The 18,001-nt window shown below is 31.2% G+C and overlaps 1 protein-coding gene and 1 long non-coding RNA gene across 2 annotated transcripts; one reads left to right on the top strand and one right to left on the bottom strand.

Annotated features, from left to right (window-relative positions):
- Window positions 1-1,411: 1,411 nt before the first annotated feature.
- LOC105332315 (uncharacterized) lies at window positions 1,412-5,199 on the bottom strand. Its single transcript, XR_900758.3, has 3 exons — window positions 5,145-5,199; window positions 2,296-2,386; window positions 1,412-1,669 (listed from the first exon to the last, which is right to left on the bottom strand). It is a non-coding gene; the product is annotated as an uncharacterized lncRNA (long non-coding RNA).
- Window positions 5,200-16,512: 11,313 nt separating this feature from the next.
- On the top strand, window positions 16,513-17,281 carry LOC136272618 (uncharacterized). Its single transcript, XM_066074414.1, has one exon. The coding sequence runs from the start codon at window positions 16,569-16,571 to the stop codon at window positions 17,025-17,027; it is 459 nt and encodes a 152-aa protein (XP_065930486.1). The 5' UTR covers window positions 16,513-16,568; the 3' UTR covers window positions 17,028-17,281.
- Window positions 17,282-18,001: the final 720 nt, after the last annotated feature.

Below are 18,001 nucleotides of genomic sequence, written 5' to 3'. Positions count from 1 at the left end.
ACCTTGTCAGCAAGTACAATATTTGAATAGGACACATGCTGACTGACGTTTTTCACACTTGTTATTCATACACCAGACTAACACCGGACTGACTATGGTTTCTTAGACCAAATCTAATCACGTCCTAGATTAAAGGCCAAGTAGTTTTAGCATTAGTTGAAGTTTTGGTCTATGTGAAACAATGGTTGGTAAATGAATTGCGTCTTATTCAAATATATCAAAGTTTCACTGTATTGAATTATTGCAGTACATGGATTATTGAAATTTCAAAGTAAGAGGTGGGGTAATTATCTAAATTGAAATTACAGAATCTCTGACTCATCTCATTGAATGCATAGTTTTCTATAAGTTTTCTTAAAAGTGTTACCCAGTACTTTATTCGTTTTTAGGTATTCTCAAACATATATGGGAAAAGAAAGGAATATTTCCTAAGATTGAATATATCTGTATGTGTATTTGTGTTTACATACGACGGACAATGGACGTCGCACGACGACGGACGTAAACCAATTGCAATATACATGTAGGTCACATGAGATGACTATTTTTATTTATATAAATGTAATATGTTGTTAAAGTTTGTGTGTTTATTATTCTCAGGCATTTTGACTTTGATGGTTTGCATAAAATGTCTAGAGAAGTAAGACAATTTTGCATAAAAATGATGTGGAGGTAAAAGTTTATTATGACGAGTGTCTGCTAAGACTTTGAAATTTAACGTTCTGAGCATCACGTAATACTAATGGAGAACCATCAGAGCTTCTATGTTGTTTTTATTTTTTTGTATCATCGGAAAATTCAAAATATCGTTCAAAATCAGTGATACTATGTTTTTCACCACAACAACATCTGTAGAATCATAATAAAAAAAGAGTGAATATCATTTTTCCTTGCTTTGTACTTACTAGATAACGTTGAATCCTGAGGATGCAAGCAATTGGGCACAATAGGGTCTAAGCCTTTTTGTATAATTCACAGAAAAAAAATTTTTGCTTAAAATACTCGTCTTTTAGTAAAACTTTTAACCATGAATCTGTATGGAAAAGGGATTTTGTTGAAAATCTTATGGTTTGTGATTTTTGTGATTTACGGGATAAAGGTGTTCGTGTCAGAGTTTTAAAAGTTGTTCATTGTAGATGATGGGTGTGAGGTGGACCTTGGGCACGTGCTTTTATTGGTCATAAGGTATCTTGGTGTGTTTGTGATGTTTTTGTTTAACCATTTCAGAATCTTGTTATGAATAAATTTCATCAATGTCATGATATGTTTTATTTTATATATTATAATATGGTAATACAATCATCGTTGTTGAACCGTAGTATGAATATATGTACTTGCTGAAACTGTAAATTGAAAGCAGTGCATAAGCTTAAGTTTTACTTAACAACACAAAAAATATCAAAATCATCAATTATCGGATATGAAATACTTTATTAAAAAGGTGTACATCGTCGAGATCCACACATCAATTACATAGGGTCTGTGTGCAGTTCAATTTCGCCCTGGATGCATTTCCTGGCAGTCTTGCCGTTGTTACAATTATGAAGGCAGCATTTTAGGTTTATACCACAGTCTGTGTCAAAGTTGCAGTCTGACTGACATTTTCCACTGACTGTCGGGGTCGAACTCGGACATACTCCCGAGTTTACTCCTCCTTGTCCATGAACATCTGAGTTAAAAAGCAAACTTTTCGATTCACGAAAAAATTCTTTTTGTCATCTCACTCTAATACTAAGTAAGTTGTTCTACGTAGTAGATAACAAACACCTGTCATCTGTTCGATTAATGGCTGGGTTCATTTTGTTACAGGCATTGCATTCAATGGTCTATCATATTCAATACAGATTGTTCTACATTTTCTCTTTAATATTATTTTATTTGATACTGTTTACCGGGTTATTTTCGCCTCGTGTTATAATTTGCTTTTCTTTGCACCCTCTTGAACTCGCCAAGAAATAGTTGTATTTAAGGAGAGAATAGTTGTATTAATATTAGAATTTGTCAAGTTTTAAATTCGACCGCTCATAACGAGGGCAAACGGGGCGTAAAAACAAGGGCAAATGTTTTCCTGTATACAGTATACTTGTTTAGTATTTTACACATATTGTTCTTGCGCTTCTTCTTCTTAAATGAACATACCTGATGATAGATTTTATCATAAGACCTACACACACTGTGTTTATTTCCATTTGTCTTTTTAAAGAAACATTCCATAACGTTTGTTTCAATAAATTGTATAACATTAGATTACAATAAAATATGTTAAAATGGATCTTTTTTAGTGGTTTATCATACCATGGAGGAGAATAAGCAGGGCGATGACCACGATGAATCTCTGCATCTCGAAACCTTGCGAGGAATAAAGGTAATGGGTAACAAAGGCAGTCTATCAGATAGAAAAGGTACATTGAATGTAAGTATATGAAGTTAAGAGTACATTGATGAAAACATAAGAGTATTTCTCCAACATTTTAATGGTATTTTAAATCAGTTAATAAATTGGTGTTTTTTTCCAGTAGATTTAGACAAGGGTTGAAACTATTATGACAAAAGATAAACACAATGAAATCTGCAATGTTTCTAATAGGGAGTGCGGAATTCTCAAACGATGTATTTTGCGCTTAATCATAATGACTAAAACTATGAATAATTTTTTTGGAATTCCATAAAATCTCAGAGTTTTTTTTTTATACTTAAATAAGTTGATTTTAACGTGAAATCAAAACTATCATGAAATCATACTTTTGCAGTTAAAATATCATAAGGGATGTTCAAACATTATGGGGCAGGTGTTTTTATCAATTTTACAGATGTTACATGTAAAAATTCACAAAAAAGGATTTTTTCTGAATACAGCAATACAGTAATGTTTAGATACTAAAAACATATACTTATCAAATATTAAAATGACGATAGGGATACTATAGGTATTTTTAAAGAATTTTTTAATGTTTTTTCGTGTTTTTGTAAAATATTTTTTAAAAAGACAGCTATCAACAAATTGAGAGAAATAATTTTGTCATATGATGGATATTTCCTTCGGACACATAAAAAAAATATAACACTTCTTAACATTCAAAAATGTTATTATTGCAATTTTTTTTAGTATTTCCCCAAAACATATTTTCTTACTCTGTTGACAAATCATCTGAAAAAGTTGCTTGATGTTATAAGAAAAAGTATTTTAATAAATGTGACATAAAAAATTGAATGAAAACCATTGCAAATAAACACAAAAAATATTTTAAATTTTATTTGGTATGAAAGTTCCTCATGTAAGGGTTATCGTTCCTAAGTCCCAAGGCCCAAACACCTTGGGGACTTTTCATTTCTGAGTTGAAGAAAATTTCTTAAATATAATGTTGGAATGATAAATACATACATATTTCATTATAGACTTTGCCCTGTATAAGTGAATATATTCGCTTTAATGCAAAACTAAGTCAAATAAATAAAGGGGAACATTGACTAGGCTAATAGGATTTATGTATCCCAACCTGAGAGAAATTCAAAGCAACCCTCTCATCCCCGTTAGGTGTCGATATTAATGTGCATTAAAGTATATTATAATTGAAATATTTTCACCTGTTTAGAATTTTCTTTCACGGTATTCAACCAAAAAATACGTTTTAGAAATTTTTGGAAAGTTTAAAAATTTATTGTTCTCAACGGGAATCGAACTCATGACCTTCTGGTTTGTAGTGAACCCACTAACCTACTGCGCTACGTTGTAACATATCGATGATGCTAAAGAAACTCTCTAAAATTTATACTTGATTTTATTGTTTATTTCGATAAATAATACCACACAACGTGAAGGTGTCACATACCACATTACTTGTAAGTAATGAATTTTCCAATTATCAAATTAAATCTATCCATTTCACAAATATTTCAAAATAACGGTTCCCATACAATTCACCTCAGTTTAAATCAGCCAGTACCGGAAATGCATGCTTCCAGATTTACTTTTTTGCGTACTGCGTCATCAAAAAGTGGTGTATAGAGCCACCTTAAGCATATATATTGAATGAAGCATGTGAATATCAAAATAATTGTTTGAAGATAACAAGAAGGTAATCTATAATACTTAACTTAAGTTTAGAAATGTGTGTGTGAATTTTTATTTCCAATTTAAACAATATTTTATTATAAATGAAAATGATTACATTAAAGTATTAGACAACACGCCTATATTCAAGTCTTCTTTACGAGAAACCAGGTAATGAAGGGTTTAATTAACTAATAAATTGGCAATAGATAAGTGATATAAACAGCATAAAAGCAGATATTACAAAAGGTTTTCGGTATAAGTAACTCATAATTTGAAACAAGAAGACAAAATGTCCCTTTAATGATTGATAATGTTTTAAAAAACGATAATAATAAAGCATCAAATATATAATATATGAAATATAAAATAAACGTTTGTTTCACATTTTTATGACGCCTGTGAAGTCGTAGAATCTGTGTTCATTGCTCTGTTATTACATGGAACGTCCTGAGTAATCACTCATACAAAAGTGTCACAATTTACTTATCTTACAGAGATTTTTAAAGGGTCGGTTGTGTAGATACCAGTTAAAAATATGTGTTTCTTTTATTAATTTGTTTATTTCAAAAGTTCGTGTAATGTTTGAACAGCCCTAGTATTTTTGCCAAACATTGGATCTTAACTAGTTACATTACATTTCATTACTTAATCATTTTCTTTTCTTTTAACGTGCTATCAACAAATTGCTATTTTAAGTAAAACTTACATACTGAAGAAATACGATTATTCCAGAAGACAGGGTTCTTAATGGATTTAAAAAACGCGACTAATTTTATTACCAGCTATATGATAGGAAAGTTTCTTTCTTCATTATAGATTTAATATTATTGTATATTTTTTTACAAACAGTTTCTTTAAATATCAGTTAACCTAAATTATGTTATTTGCTTTTAAATTACTTTATCTCTCTTTTAGAACAATGCCGCTGTCTTATCGGATTAAATGAAACAAAATCAACAAAAACTTAAGACTTTAAGGAGGTGGAAAAAAATAAAGAATAGGAATAAACGAGATGACATTGTACATGGTTTTCAGGAATACACTTCTTAAATTAAAGTAAATGTAAGTAAAACATTTATCGTTGTCTTACCTTGTACCGTGCGATGAATAATGTTGTTTATGCTTCAATTCAAAGTGAGATACCAATGAATCAAAATACTGTGCAATATATACCCACTATAGTGGTAACATGTTGTATTGATTCGGTATTTTACCAAATATTCGATCAAATAAGACAAATAGTATTTTTCTTATCTCGTTGTCTGTAGTTAAGGTCTTCCGTTTTCCAACGGAAGACCTTATTGTTTTCGTTCGGTTTCTTTTTCCCTATTATTATTTTTTTTCTTCTTACAAAATTTGTGCAGGCGATTTCTCGTAAATGGCTCATCCGATTTTCATGAAACTTTCAGATCTAATAGATATTTATCCGAACTTAATATACATTTTTTTATTTTGATGACGTCATTTCCGTTCTTGAGAAAATGACGTTTTAACGATTTTCAGAGGGTCGGCTTGTCCAGGGATCTCCTCCTAAACGGTAAAAGATATTGAGTTCAAACTTTCAGGGATTGAAGACAAGAGATTGTAGATGTGCTATTTGGCATTCATATTTGTCATGCTCAAAAGGCGTTAAAGCTCGCCTGGTCCCGAAAATTGAGACTAAAAAAACGTCGTAATTTTTCATGGCTTTCTTATTTTATCTCTTTTCTGAAAAATATTTTGTTAACACATGTAATGCAAAAAAAGTTTATATTTACAAGACCTTTCATTTGATATCAATAAAAAGGGGCTGGCCCTCCAATTTAGGGACCAAAGGGCTCTAAAGTCTTTCATCTGTAGCCCTTTACTGAGGGATATTTTGTGAACAGTTATAGAAGCAAATATGTTTATCTTACAGTTATGCATCCACGCAATGTAATGATTTTATCATGTGTTACGTAATTAGGGGTTTTTAGGGGCCAAAATTCCAGAATTCTGATCACCAATATCTCAAAAAGGAAACATATTTTGAAATGCAGTATAAAACAAAAGATGCTTAGAATGATGTATTAAATCATATGCAATTTTCCAAATTTTGTTAAACGGCCCCTATAAGGAGTTAAGGGATCGGCCCCTAAAATGTTCTTTCCCATATATCTAAAGAACGGTAACGAATTTCTAAACACTTGTTGAACAAAATGTCTTTATAATGAAATGATCTTTCATTTGATACTAAGAAAAAGGGACTGGTCCCTAATGTTAGGGACCTAGAGGGCTCTAAAGTCTAAGTTCCTATAGTTCTTTACCGAGGGATATTTCGTAATAGATTATAGAAGCAAATATGTTTATCTAACAGTTATGTAGCTTAACAGTATAGTGATTTTCTCATGTGCTACGTAATTAGGGATTTTTGGGGGTCAAAAGTCCAAAACTTTGCTCACCTATATCTCAAAAAGGAAAAATATTTTGAAATGCAGTATAAAAGAAAAGAAGCTCAAAATGATGTACTTAACAACATGCAACCTTAAAATTTTGGTTCAGCGGCCCCAATAAGGAGATAAGGTCCGGCCGCCCCTAAAATATTCTTTCTCAGATATCTCAAGAATAGTAACGAATTTCTAAACAATTGTTAAGCAAATTGTCTATGAAATCAAATGACCTTTCATCTGATACCAAGAAAAAGGGGCTGGCCCCTAAATGTAGGGACCTTGAGGGCTCTAAAGTCCTTTTCCTATAGCTCTTTACCAAGGAATATTTTGTAATAGATCAAAAAAGCAAATATGTTTATCTTACATTTTAGTAGTCTAATAATAGATTGATTTTGTAATGTGTTACGTAATTAGGTGTTTTTAGGGGTCAAAAGTCCAAAACTTTGATCATCTATATCTCAAAAAGGATGAATATTTTGAAATGCAGTGTAAAAGAAAAGATGCTCAAAATGATATACTTAACAACATGCAACCTTTAAAATTTGGTTCAGTGGCCCCAATTAGGAGATAAGGGACCGACCCCTTAAACCTTTTTCACAGATATCTCAAGAACGGTGACGAATTTCTAAACACTTGTTGAACAAAGCTCTTACACCTGAAAAAAAATAGTATCTGGCCCTTAAAATATAGACCCTCTTTTCCTGTTTAAAATCATGTTTAGCTGTTAAATAGCAAAATCAAGATCCAACATAAATCTCAATTTCTTAAATCAGACGGAAGACCTCCTCGTTGCTCGCAACGAGATCGTGTCTAGTTTTTTTTTCTCTTTTTATTACAAACAAGCATTTTTATCAGAAACAAAAAGCAAGGGGGCTTGAGAACTATGATTGAGAAATGTATGCATCCAAGACTTGTGATCACTCTTTATGATTTTTATTTCTAAAATGTTATATCATATACGCAGCCAACTTCATTCAGAATCCTTTTAAAATACAGATTATTGAAATTGGTCATTGCTAAATAAAATAAAAATTTAAAAAGAATTCATCAACAATCGAAAGTCACCATTTGATCATAACCTGGTGGCCGAGGGTCTTTGCCTAAAATGTTGTAGATATTGTTTGTGCATTTCTGTGCATTTCCAACACAATTACTTATTTTTATAATAAAATTGTACAAAATATTATGCAATGTTTTAAAAAAAGTACTTAAGAATGTATTTAATTATCGTATGGAAAAATCTAGGATATAGTCTTTTTATATGAATAGATAAATTAAATATTGTATTCACTATAGACTGATATCAAGGTTGTTCTTAATTGTGTTTATATCGTACTTGGAGCTTCATGTGAGGATGATTCCATGGCAACCCGCGTCACAAAGCGCTTCTCCTTATACAGTTAACAAATCATGCTGAGTTTTTCTTGATTATTATCATTGGACGAAACCACATTACAAGAACTACAGTTGATATTAAAAAATACAAAAAATAACACAGGAAAAATGGGCGTTACATCGTCAGATATTCTGGGCCTAATTCAATGATGGTCATTGTTTACATCAACAGCAGTTTTAACACCATCATCATGATAAAGGGTTCTAGAGCAATAACAAACAGACGGCTTCATTTTAATTTCAATATCAGGTTTCTACTATATATAATAAGGTTGTCCTAAATTAGCGTAGACAGAACACATAACTTAAAATGTGTTCACTACAATTTCGTCATACTTCTTTATTTTCTTCAGTGACCCTTTGGCAAACGATACTGAAAAATTCAAATCTGCACTTTACTATATTATTTATTTTTCTTGAAATAATGAATAATTATTACAACGAGTTTGCCAGGCGGTGCAATGTACGACGTCGCAAATTTCCAGCTTTTTCGTTGTGCTTAGACATCCACATCGTTTACAAAAACATTTACGTTTTATTTTTAAAAAATTCCGTCCGACTTTTAACGTCCATTTTTATCGGTTGAAGTTTCCTTTTTTACTTATTGTCATCATATTCGTCTGAATATTTTCAATTTTGTAAGCCGCTAAGGATTTGTTTCAAGGTCTTTACAAAAATGACAGTTACCGCTGCGCCCCCTTTAACGCTGACGTCATTATTTTATTATGACTTAACACTTGAACTTGTCACAAAACGCGTTATAAAATCTGTGAAAGTTTATTATAGCCAAGACATTTTCTGGATAAAAAATAGAAGTATTAACAAATTTAAATGTATTTTTATTTTCATTCGAAAAGTAATTTTCATTGCAATTTTCATTTCTCATATTGTTGATTTTAACTTTTCGTGTTTGACATTGTGTCTAATGTCAAATCTATTATATGCTTTCATTTAACTTATTTAATTTCAAAAAATTAAATTAAACAATTTTAGATTTTTTTTCTAAAACGTAATTTGAATGCAAATTATTTTAACTCTTTGTGGCATAAGTTTCATATTCCTGTGTCTTTCATTAACTTAACTGAATATCGTCACTTGTCTACGCTATTTTGGGACAACCCTTATATATATTTTTCTTATGTAAATGGGTGCCCAAGATCACAAGCTCGTATCAAAGTGCTGCATTTATTGAATAAATGATGCATTTACGTTAAGCATTAATTGCTTGTTTTTGGTTTTCGTCGGTCCTATGGCACACAACGCGGTGCAGACAAATTGAATACCCTGTGTAAGCGCGGTATAATAACATGTCTGCACCGCTTGGTGTGTCATAGGACCGACGACATCCAACAATAAGCATTCAATGCTTATACTTATATTTTCATACTGATGTCTATGTGTGTGAAATATTGTGTATAGCTGCTATAACGCTATTATTTGCGCTCTTAGTCAAGGATATGAAACAGACATGGAACAGTCATATTAACATGTTATCTAGTTAGCTTCCGCGAATTTAGTACCAGAGACTCGCGTTATTATCATAAAGTTTTAAGTCTAATTACATAAAATCAATGTCATATATGGTTTTAACTATTCTTAAACTATTAACTTAGCTAGCGATATATATGAAAAAAATCCCAATAAAATGCGTATTTCATGTAGTTATTTTGGTAGTATGAGTTCAAACACCTGTCACTTAACAGGATGTCAAAATAACTCAAATAAAGAAACCAACCATTAACTGCAACCTATTTATATTTACAGAAAAGAAATGGATTTCACAAATGTTACATATTGTTTAATTAGTGTTATATTGATTGTAATAGTATCCTTCAAACACTATCCTTTAAACATTTGTGAATCATTACACCAAAATAAACCAATAAATACCACCAAAAAATATTTGTATAAATCATTTCATAAAAAAGACCAAAAAGACATTAACAATATATGTAAATATACTCTTCACTTGAATTTTGTTTTGATGAAATAAAAACTTAAATGTCCGTCTGTTTCTACACGGAATAGTAATAAATAGAAATTTTCATTAACGTTTAAACTGTGTTGATCTTAAAAGTTTAGCAGAAGAGCTCTTTATAAAAAGATAGGAATATACCTGATTTTAAAACGTACAATATCATTTTTTCTAACTTCATAATAGTTTTTATATATAGTCTACTATACAACTAATATTGCAAAACCTGAGATTAACATGATGTTAATATGATCTGTTGACCACGGAGACTCCTCAGAGAATCACAGGTTCAATGCCGTAAGAAGCTTGTCTTCGCTTCTTAGTTACGCTTTCTAACTTTCGCTAATCGAGAATTAAAATACTGTATGCAGTTAAATTTCCTCTAGATTTTTCCTATAATGTAATGTAATTGAAACTGCACTGAAGTAAACATTTTGATTAGATTGTATTAAATGTTTGAGAATTTTTTGTTCAAGGACATGATAAAAAAACCCAAGATGAAGCAGTAGTATTAAGGGATTTTTCTTAGCTTTAAACTTCATAGTAGAACTGCATTTTTGCTAAATAAGATTTAGTTTTGCAGTGCACACAAACAGCTATATTAATGTTTACGATTAATTACAATGTGTTTTATATCATTTGTAAATCTTTCATTATACTAGTACTTTAAGGAAAGAAAGAGTAAAAATAGCTCTGTAATTTTTCTAAGCAAAAATTAAAACAAAGCTAACACATTTAACCTAATTCTAGACATGCCTGTTTTTATTTAGTCCGTAACTTTGACTCTTGAAATGTTTTTCTCATCAGATGAATAAAGTTCATATCAGTCAGTGCTTTAAAGACTTTCACTTTCCCTGCGAACAGTAAACACAAATGAAATCTAATTTTGTAATTGTTTCCAGCGTGAATATCTACATGTATTATTCTCATTCTGTTCTAATTAGCTTTTAAACACTTAACTAGTTTATTACCTACGAATAAGGGAAAATAAACTCTTTATTACGCATATGGTATACTTTTTAGAAACTTGTTCATAAATGTCATTTTGAGTAATGTGTACAATGCTCGTGTGGATGAAAATCTTAGTATTAGGCTACTATAAGTAAGTTAATATTGAAAGATAAAATACATGGCATAATAACTTAATTTTTTAATAAAAATTTGATATTAAACAAGTCTAAACGATTCTGTTAAAATAAAACAATTCGTTGAAATTACCTTTCCACCATATATGTGGAGTAGTTTTTGTGCAAACTATTTCTTTTCTAATTAAAACATCGCAAAGTTGTGTTGTGGTTGGTATTTGGTATATTTCACTTGATAAAAGCTTTATCGATTTTAATTGTCACAGATGTACAGTAAAATTAACTATTAACTTTATCAAACGAAGCTCAGCGAGAAAGGAATTAGTTTCAAGGTGGTGATAGGTTTCCTTTTTAATTGAAACCAGCACATCATTTCTCCTCTAGTCTACAAATTTTGTCAGTCTAAATAAATCTTTTTATAAGCAAACCCTGATAAACAGCTATGCCGCAAAGCAGCCATTGCCCCCATCAGCTTTTTTCTTTCCACCTTCTTCTCTCATAAATAAAAATATGTACACGTACGTTCTAAACATTATGTTCATGCTGTTGGTTGTGTATAATATAATCACATATTGGGAAATCTTTAAATTTAGAGCTGTCAATGTATTTGTCTTTTGTTTGTGTTTATATGCATATTATTTCACTCAATGTGTTATGTCCTTTCTCACCCCCACTAAAAACATAAAAATAAACTTTCACACCAAAAACAATTGTCAGTCTTTGTTTTAAGGTATTTCACGGGCAGATGTTAGACTTGATAGAAAGGGTTCATTTGTCTCTAGATATGTGTCCCTTCATGCGTTGGTTTAAGCTATTGAATTGATTTTTCGATATGAAGAGATGAAAAAGTCATTATTCTAGGAAATAATAAACATATGCATCACAAAATCAGTCTCTTTTCAAATAATAAATTTTGATTAAGATAAATCCATTTTTTTTCTTGCGTTGCTGAAAAAAACATCGCATATTTGAAAAAGAAATGTAACTAAAAACATACATTTGGTTTCATCTTCAAATATAACCAAAGAACTGAAGTACTGACGGGAGTTGATTTTATCGATTATTATTCATTTTAAAATCAACGATATGTTACTTTGCTTGGCAAGTAGTTTATAATCTGTCTTTGAATTACGCACATTTTTATAATATGAATTTTGAAGAAAAAAAACGTATGAATCGTGTTGTGTAATGATTAAAAATAGATTTGATTCCATCAAACTATGTACAAGTAATCGAAATATTCAAAAAATTGTATGGATCCAAGCAATAATGAACTCTAGTCTCGTTCAACTAGATGCTCAGCTGTTTCCGCTAATCTCCAACAAGCAAGAGGATATATGTGCACACCAGGTCACGTGATAGCTTGATGACGCGACCTCTTAATATAGAATGACTCTCTGCTTGTCGGAGATTTACGGAGACAGCCGATTGTTGAACGAGACTTTATTGAACTCTGGCGTATGAATGCATACGACTGCAAAAATATACAAATTGTTCGTACTATTTAACATCTGACTATTTTCAAGGTATTCATAAATAAGTTTCTTAAAAAAACCAATGCCTCAAGATACATTACATCGAATTTATTGATTATTTTTAAGAACTAAATCCTGTCAGCGGTGATGATGTGTGCTTAGGTCCAAACACTGTTTCACTTTCGGTTTGCCAGAGTAACTGCATAGGAGAGTTGATTAAAATCAACTCCCAAAAAATAATGCATCGTTTGTTTTGTAAACTTCAAAGGAGAAAAACTATTATTTTAAAAATCCGATTAACGTTGTTGTTGCTGAAAATCCTAACGTTATGTGTCTTAACACCGGAGTTATACTTTATTACAAGAGAAATCATCTTTTTATGTTCATGAATTTTACTTTTGAAGTTTTGTTTTGTAACCAAGTTTGTAGGTCATGATGAGTGGCATAATTTGAGTGCTCTTATTTGATCGTATGATAATTTGTTTCGTTGTTTCTTTTTATACAAGCACAATGTACAACACAACAACGCCGGGGTATTTGTTTTACAGTGTATTTGTTTCTGCAAGAGATTACACTGATTCTGAGTAAAATAAAGTCAATCTTCGATTTACTCGTTAAAGTTGCTTTATTTATGCAGGTTTTTCTTCATAAGTCAATTATCTAAGCATCGATTACTTCCCTTATATCATATGATGATAAAGTCTTCTTTCCTATTATCATGGAATTTTTTAATTATATTGTGTTGTGAATGTTTTTAATTACAATAAGTCTTATACAAAATGCCATTGTTTTCTACATACGCTATTTAGAATGTATTGACACTGTCAGATTTGCAATCATATTTCAAACATTTGTCCTTTTTCTCTTTGTTAAGTTCCATTTATTAATCTTTTATTATGTAATTAGGGTAATTGTATAATTGATATTACCTTGTGTGTTTGGGTATCTTTATTTTTGTTTAGGTATTTTGGTGGGGGGGGGGGGTGGAAGGGATATTGGTTGAGTTTTCTGTAATAATGATTTTGTCTTTTTAATAAAATTTTCTCTTAATAAACTAATCTGTTATAGTTAATTTGCCATCTGACAAACCTCATTTAAAGTTATCTTAACGAAAATGATCTTTTTTTGTCAAGATCATTCTACTGCAAGTATAGTAGTGGTTATTTTCCCCTTGTTCTCGCGAGTATATAGTTTCTTTAGTAGTTTTGATTGTAGTGATTTTATTTTCTTTGTTTTTACCAATGTAATATTTTTCTTTTGTCCTGAAGAAGGAACTGGTTGTCCCGAAAATCTGATAATATCTATTGTTTGTGTCATTAATCATGTTTAGTGCCTTATATATTCAGTTTACTAGTTCAGAATCTATATATTAGATCCGATTTGTTAAATAAGGAATCAGGAATCATTCTTTAAATATTATGAGGTGATAATTTCGGTCGGGGCGTGATCAAATCCAATAAAGCCCGAGGGGCTTTATGATAGAATTGATCACACCACGACCGAAATTATCATCTCATAATATTCAAAGAATTATTCCTTATTACTTATATTTATATAATTTTAAGCCATCGTACGATTATATATTTAAATATTAATAAGCAAACTCTGCTGGCGCCTCGATTTGGCGTCATTTGTATTATGGGTTATATAGTACAAAATCGATACGTAGTGTTATCACAGGCAAAGACACTGGAACATGTAAATATAGTAAATTCTACATCTATCATAAAGACGGTTGTAATAAACTCAAAAGTAACGGACAAAGTGTCACCCTTCATATATCCGAACCTGTGTATTAAGTGTCATAATCTGCTGTTATTGGAACAAAATATGATACTGAAAGGGCATTATTAACATATTTAGGATAGTTATATACAGGTATACTATGGTTTCATCAATATTCGTTGAATGCCAATTTTCGTGGATTTCGTTTATAATTTGATTCACGAAATTAAATGTCCATTGAAGTGCAATTTCTATTAACTTTGTGTATTGATAGGATCATTGCCCACAAATTTACGTATCCTTTAATCTGTGGTTTTCATTTTATCCATGAAAAAAAAATTAAACAGGACTAATATTTCCCTGTATATAGTAATCGTCATTGGTGACTCAAATTACACATCAGAAATCTTTGAAAATGCAACTGCGTAAATTGAAGTATGTTTATGAAATACATTCACAATACAAAATAAATTAATACTTTTCACGCTATATTTTGTTGATATTTTATTGTTTAAAAGTAAATTTGATCAATCTAAGATATCTTAATTTAGAACAAGTCTAAGATAGTTTCGGTTTACATCTTAAGATATGTCTTAGAGTGGTCATAAGTTAGGTTTTATGATTGAACTTAAGATACTTTCGTAAACATGGCCACAGGTTGTTATTTCTGGTAAATGATTTTGCCCCTAAACTTCTTGTTTTTGCTCTCCTTTGTAATATTTTCTTGTGTTTTTTAGTTTGATTTTTTCGGAATGGAGAGGGACTTTTTATTTTTAGTTTGGTAGGTACCTGTATGTAGGCTCTGTTGATTTTTTTTTCGATTTTTTTTTTCATTTTTATTTATTAATTTTTTTGGCATTCCTGAAATATTTGGGCTCGGGTTTCTCTCTTTTTCTATATTTAATCATCCCTTATTCCTTTGTAATCAAATTAAAAAAAATAAAACTATATTTAGATACGTCTTCCATCCATAAACCTAGGTATTTTATGCAAATGTGGTTAACAAAAGTCCACAAACCTATGTATTTTATGCAAATGTGGTTAACAAAAGAAAGTCCAATGTATTTATTGTTTTTTTCGGGGAAGGCTTCAAAGCTGATAGCACAATGACATTTCCTTGCAAACCTATATTTCTTTGCGAAGTTATCTTTCTTTTTTATACCTAAATCGGTCTTCCACTCTTTGTCGCTGTAGATGACAGATTGATGGGGCTAGTTCTATTGTTTTCAAATACTCTGTTGACAGCATATATTGTTGATTGTTGAATTCAGGAAACCTGACAAATTTTGAGCATGATATTTGTTTACAGATAAAAGCCAACCCACTAACCCGTTGGGCTTTGCTGTTGGATAAGATTAAAATTATGAAGTTACAACATGTCACTTGTTTTTTTTTCTCATTTTAATTCTGAAATGTGATTCTATTGTTCAAAGGTTGGTGGGTGTCGTTATATTAATTCATATGATTTTTTTTTTATTTTTCTAAGAAAAAAAATTGTTCTGGTTGCAAATATATGTTTAGATCAGTATCTACTATGTCATGTCTAAGAGAATCATTTGGGGTTTTTAAAAAAAAATATGAAAAAAGAAATATTCAAATAATGGAGAAAAAATATACAAAAGACTATAACTTTAAATAAAGAAATTAAATCGAAAAGGCAAAATGCGAAATAAATCGATAGATTTCAAAATGACAAAACGGATTTCATGCCTATCCAAATGAAATCAAACAGATCCCGGTGCAGATCATTAATAACAAATTAAACAAACATATACAGCTAATGCAGCGAGCCTCAGGATTATTTGCATTTGTTTTTTGATAAAAATGAATCCAAATTTATTACTTATATGTTTGTTTATTTTACTGGTTTTTTGACAGATCATTTTTCAAACCAAGAAACTTTTAATTAGTTTTTTCATGACATTTTATAAATAACGGGGTTTTCTGGATATATTTAATTATAATCATGTAACGAGGTTTGGTAAACGTCATTTTAGATTTATGATTGTATTGCATTAAAAAAATTGGTTTATTTTATTTTGCATAAATTCATTATTCTGTGTCAAATTATTCACATGTTTATTTACTTCAAATATATAAATTCATATCATTTGAATATGTTTACGTTTATACATTACGTGCATATTCTTATAGGGAAAGGTCGGGTACAAAACATTTCTAGGGAATTAGATACAATAAAGTTTTTTAAACACCCACCATATAACTTATCTCATAATCTCATCTTAAGCCGTAAAACTTGGTTTAGTTATCTGGTCACTTTTGGGGGGTGCTTCTTAGAACTCGTCAGAAAGATAACGTTTCCCATAGACCAGCCTACTCTTCGCTGATTGGTTCAGGTTTTTACGTCATGCTTCTAGACCTTTATCAAGGTAAGTTTTGTAAACATTTGATCAAAACAAATCAGACATTACCATCGTACGATACACGGCAATGTATTTTACGGGGCCTGATGTACGTCTGCAGGAAACTACAGAAAACATGTGTTGTAACAAAACATCGGTTGTGAAATCAGGAATATTAATTCTGCTTCAAAAAAGCGGGAAGAAACAGGCTCGCATTCCGGTGTCGGTCAAAGTGTACAGGAACAACTTCGAACATTACGCCGTGGTTCAGACAGGACACAAAATCTCCACAAAGAATATGTTTGTGAACTTAAAACACTCCACCGTACAGCGCGGTGACAAGGACAGTTGTGATATCATCCTGACCAGCAGACACATGGACGGGGTGTCGCTCGTGTTCCAGGCCCGACAGAGCAGTGACGTCACAGACTGGTTAGACTGTTTACAGTCCAGTGTGCCCCAGGGTCAGAGATCGCCCTCTCTGTCCCCCGTGATTCCGAGGGCGAAATTGATGCCGGTTTTACAGGAGTCAATAGAGGAGGAATAGAGTAGATAGCGGTGAGTGACCAGGACAGAGGGCCGAGGGACCGTACAGTGACCGAGGTCAGAGTCCCAGGCTAAATAACCCCAGGCTGATTGTTCCTTGGATTGTTCCTTAAGGCAAAGTGCAATAAACAGTTCATCCGTCAGTTTTTCATCTACTTTTGCATAATATATATTTATTGTACATAGTGTACGTAGTATACGTACGGATATCTGGCTGTGATATGTTGTTTTAATAAACAGATTTTGTTTTGTAAATCATTTGTTGTTTTCCATCAGATGGGAATAAGCAGCATCGCGACGGTGGATTTTTTATGATCAAGTCAGATGGCTGCGTCTCTTCCTTTTACTATCAGATATAAAATTTACGCTTAAATTATTGCCGAATTGTGATTATCTCATTTTAATAACTATGGAAACAGCGTTAAGCTGTTGATTGATAATTAGCAGGGACCTGTATGTCGTCATTATTTTATTCAACTTAAAATTGACATTTAAATTGTGCTGTCTTATTTGCTCTCAACATTAAGAACATTCGCAGGTTTTTACTTATTTGCATCATATTCAAATTATAATTAAACATATCTTGTACGAAATGCCTCGCGCATGCCCCTGGTATCTATCCAGGGAACAGCATTCACAGTTTCCTTCGTTATATGACTGAAGTGAGAAATATGAAAGAGGTTTTTTTCGTTCCTTCCCTGTATTGTATAAAATGTAAAAAAAGAAAAATGATCATGCAAAGTGTGTGGGTGCTAAAATATATCACTGTAAAGACTTCATATATTAAACCCTTATTGATTTAAAAGAAAAATAATCTGATGCCCTTTAGGTGAGGTGAAAGAACTAGCAAAAAAGGAGGGCGCTTGGCAGACATAGTCTTGATAACGCGATCATTCCATGAGGCTTGCCCGTTTTGTTATTGATACCTCAACATTTCTACAATTCAGTAACATTTAAAGCTTTTAATCAAAATTT

This window comes from Magallana gigas, chromosome 2, assembly GCF_963853765.1.
Source record: "Magallana gigas chromosome 2, xbMagGiga1.1, whole genome shotgun sequence".
In the NCBI taxonomy this organism is placed as follows: domain Eukaryota; kingdom Metazoa; phylum Mollusca; class Bivalvia; order Ostreida; family Ostreidae; genus Magallana; species Magallana gigas.
Note: the sequence above shows the minus strand (reverse complement) of the source record. Positions and strands in the feature narration are given on the sequence as shown.

Bases quoted from the DNA above. Each gene is read 5' to 3' on its own strand.
- LOC136272618 (XM_066074414.1), top strand. From the start codon at position 16,569: ATGTATTTTACGGGGCCTGATGTACGTCTGCAGGAAACTACAGAAAAC.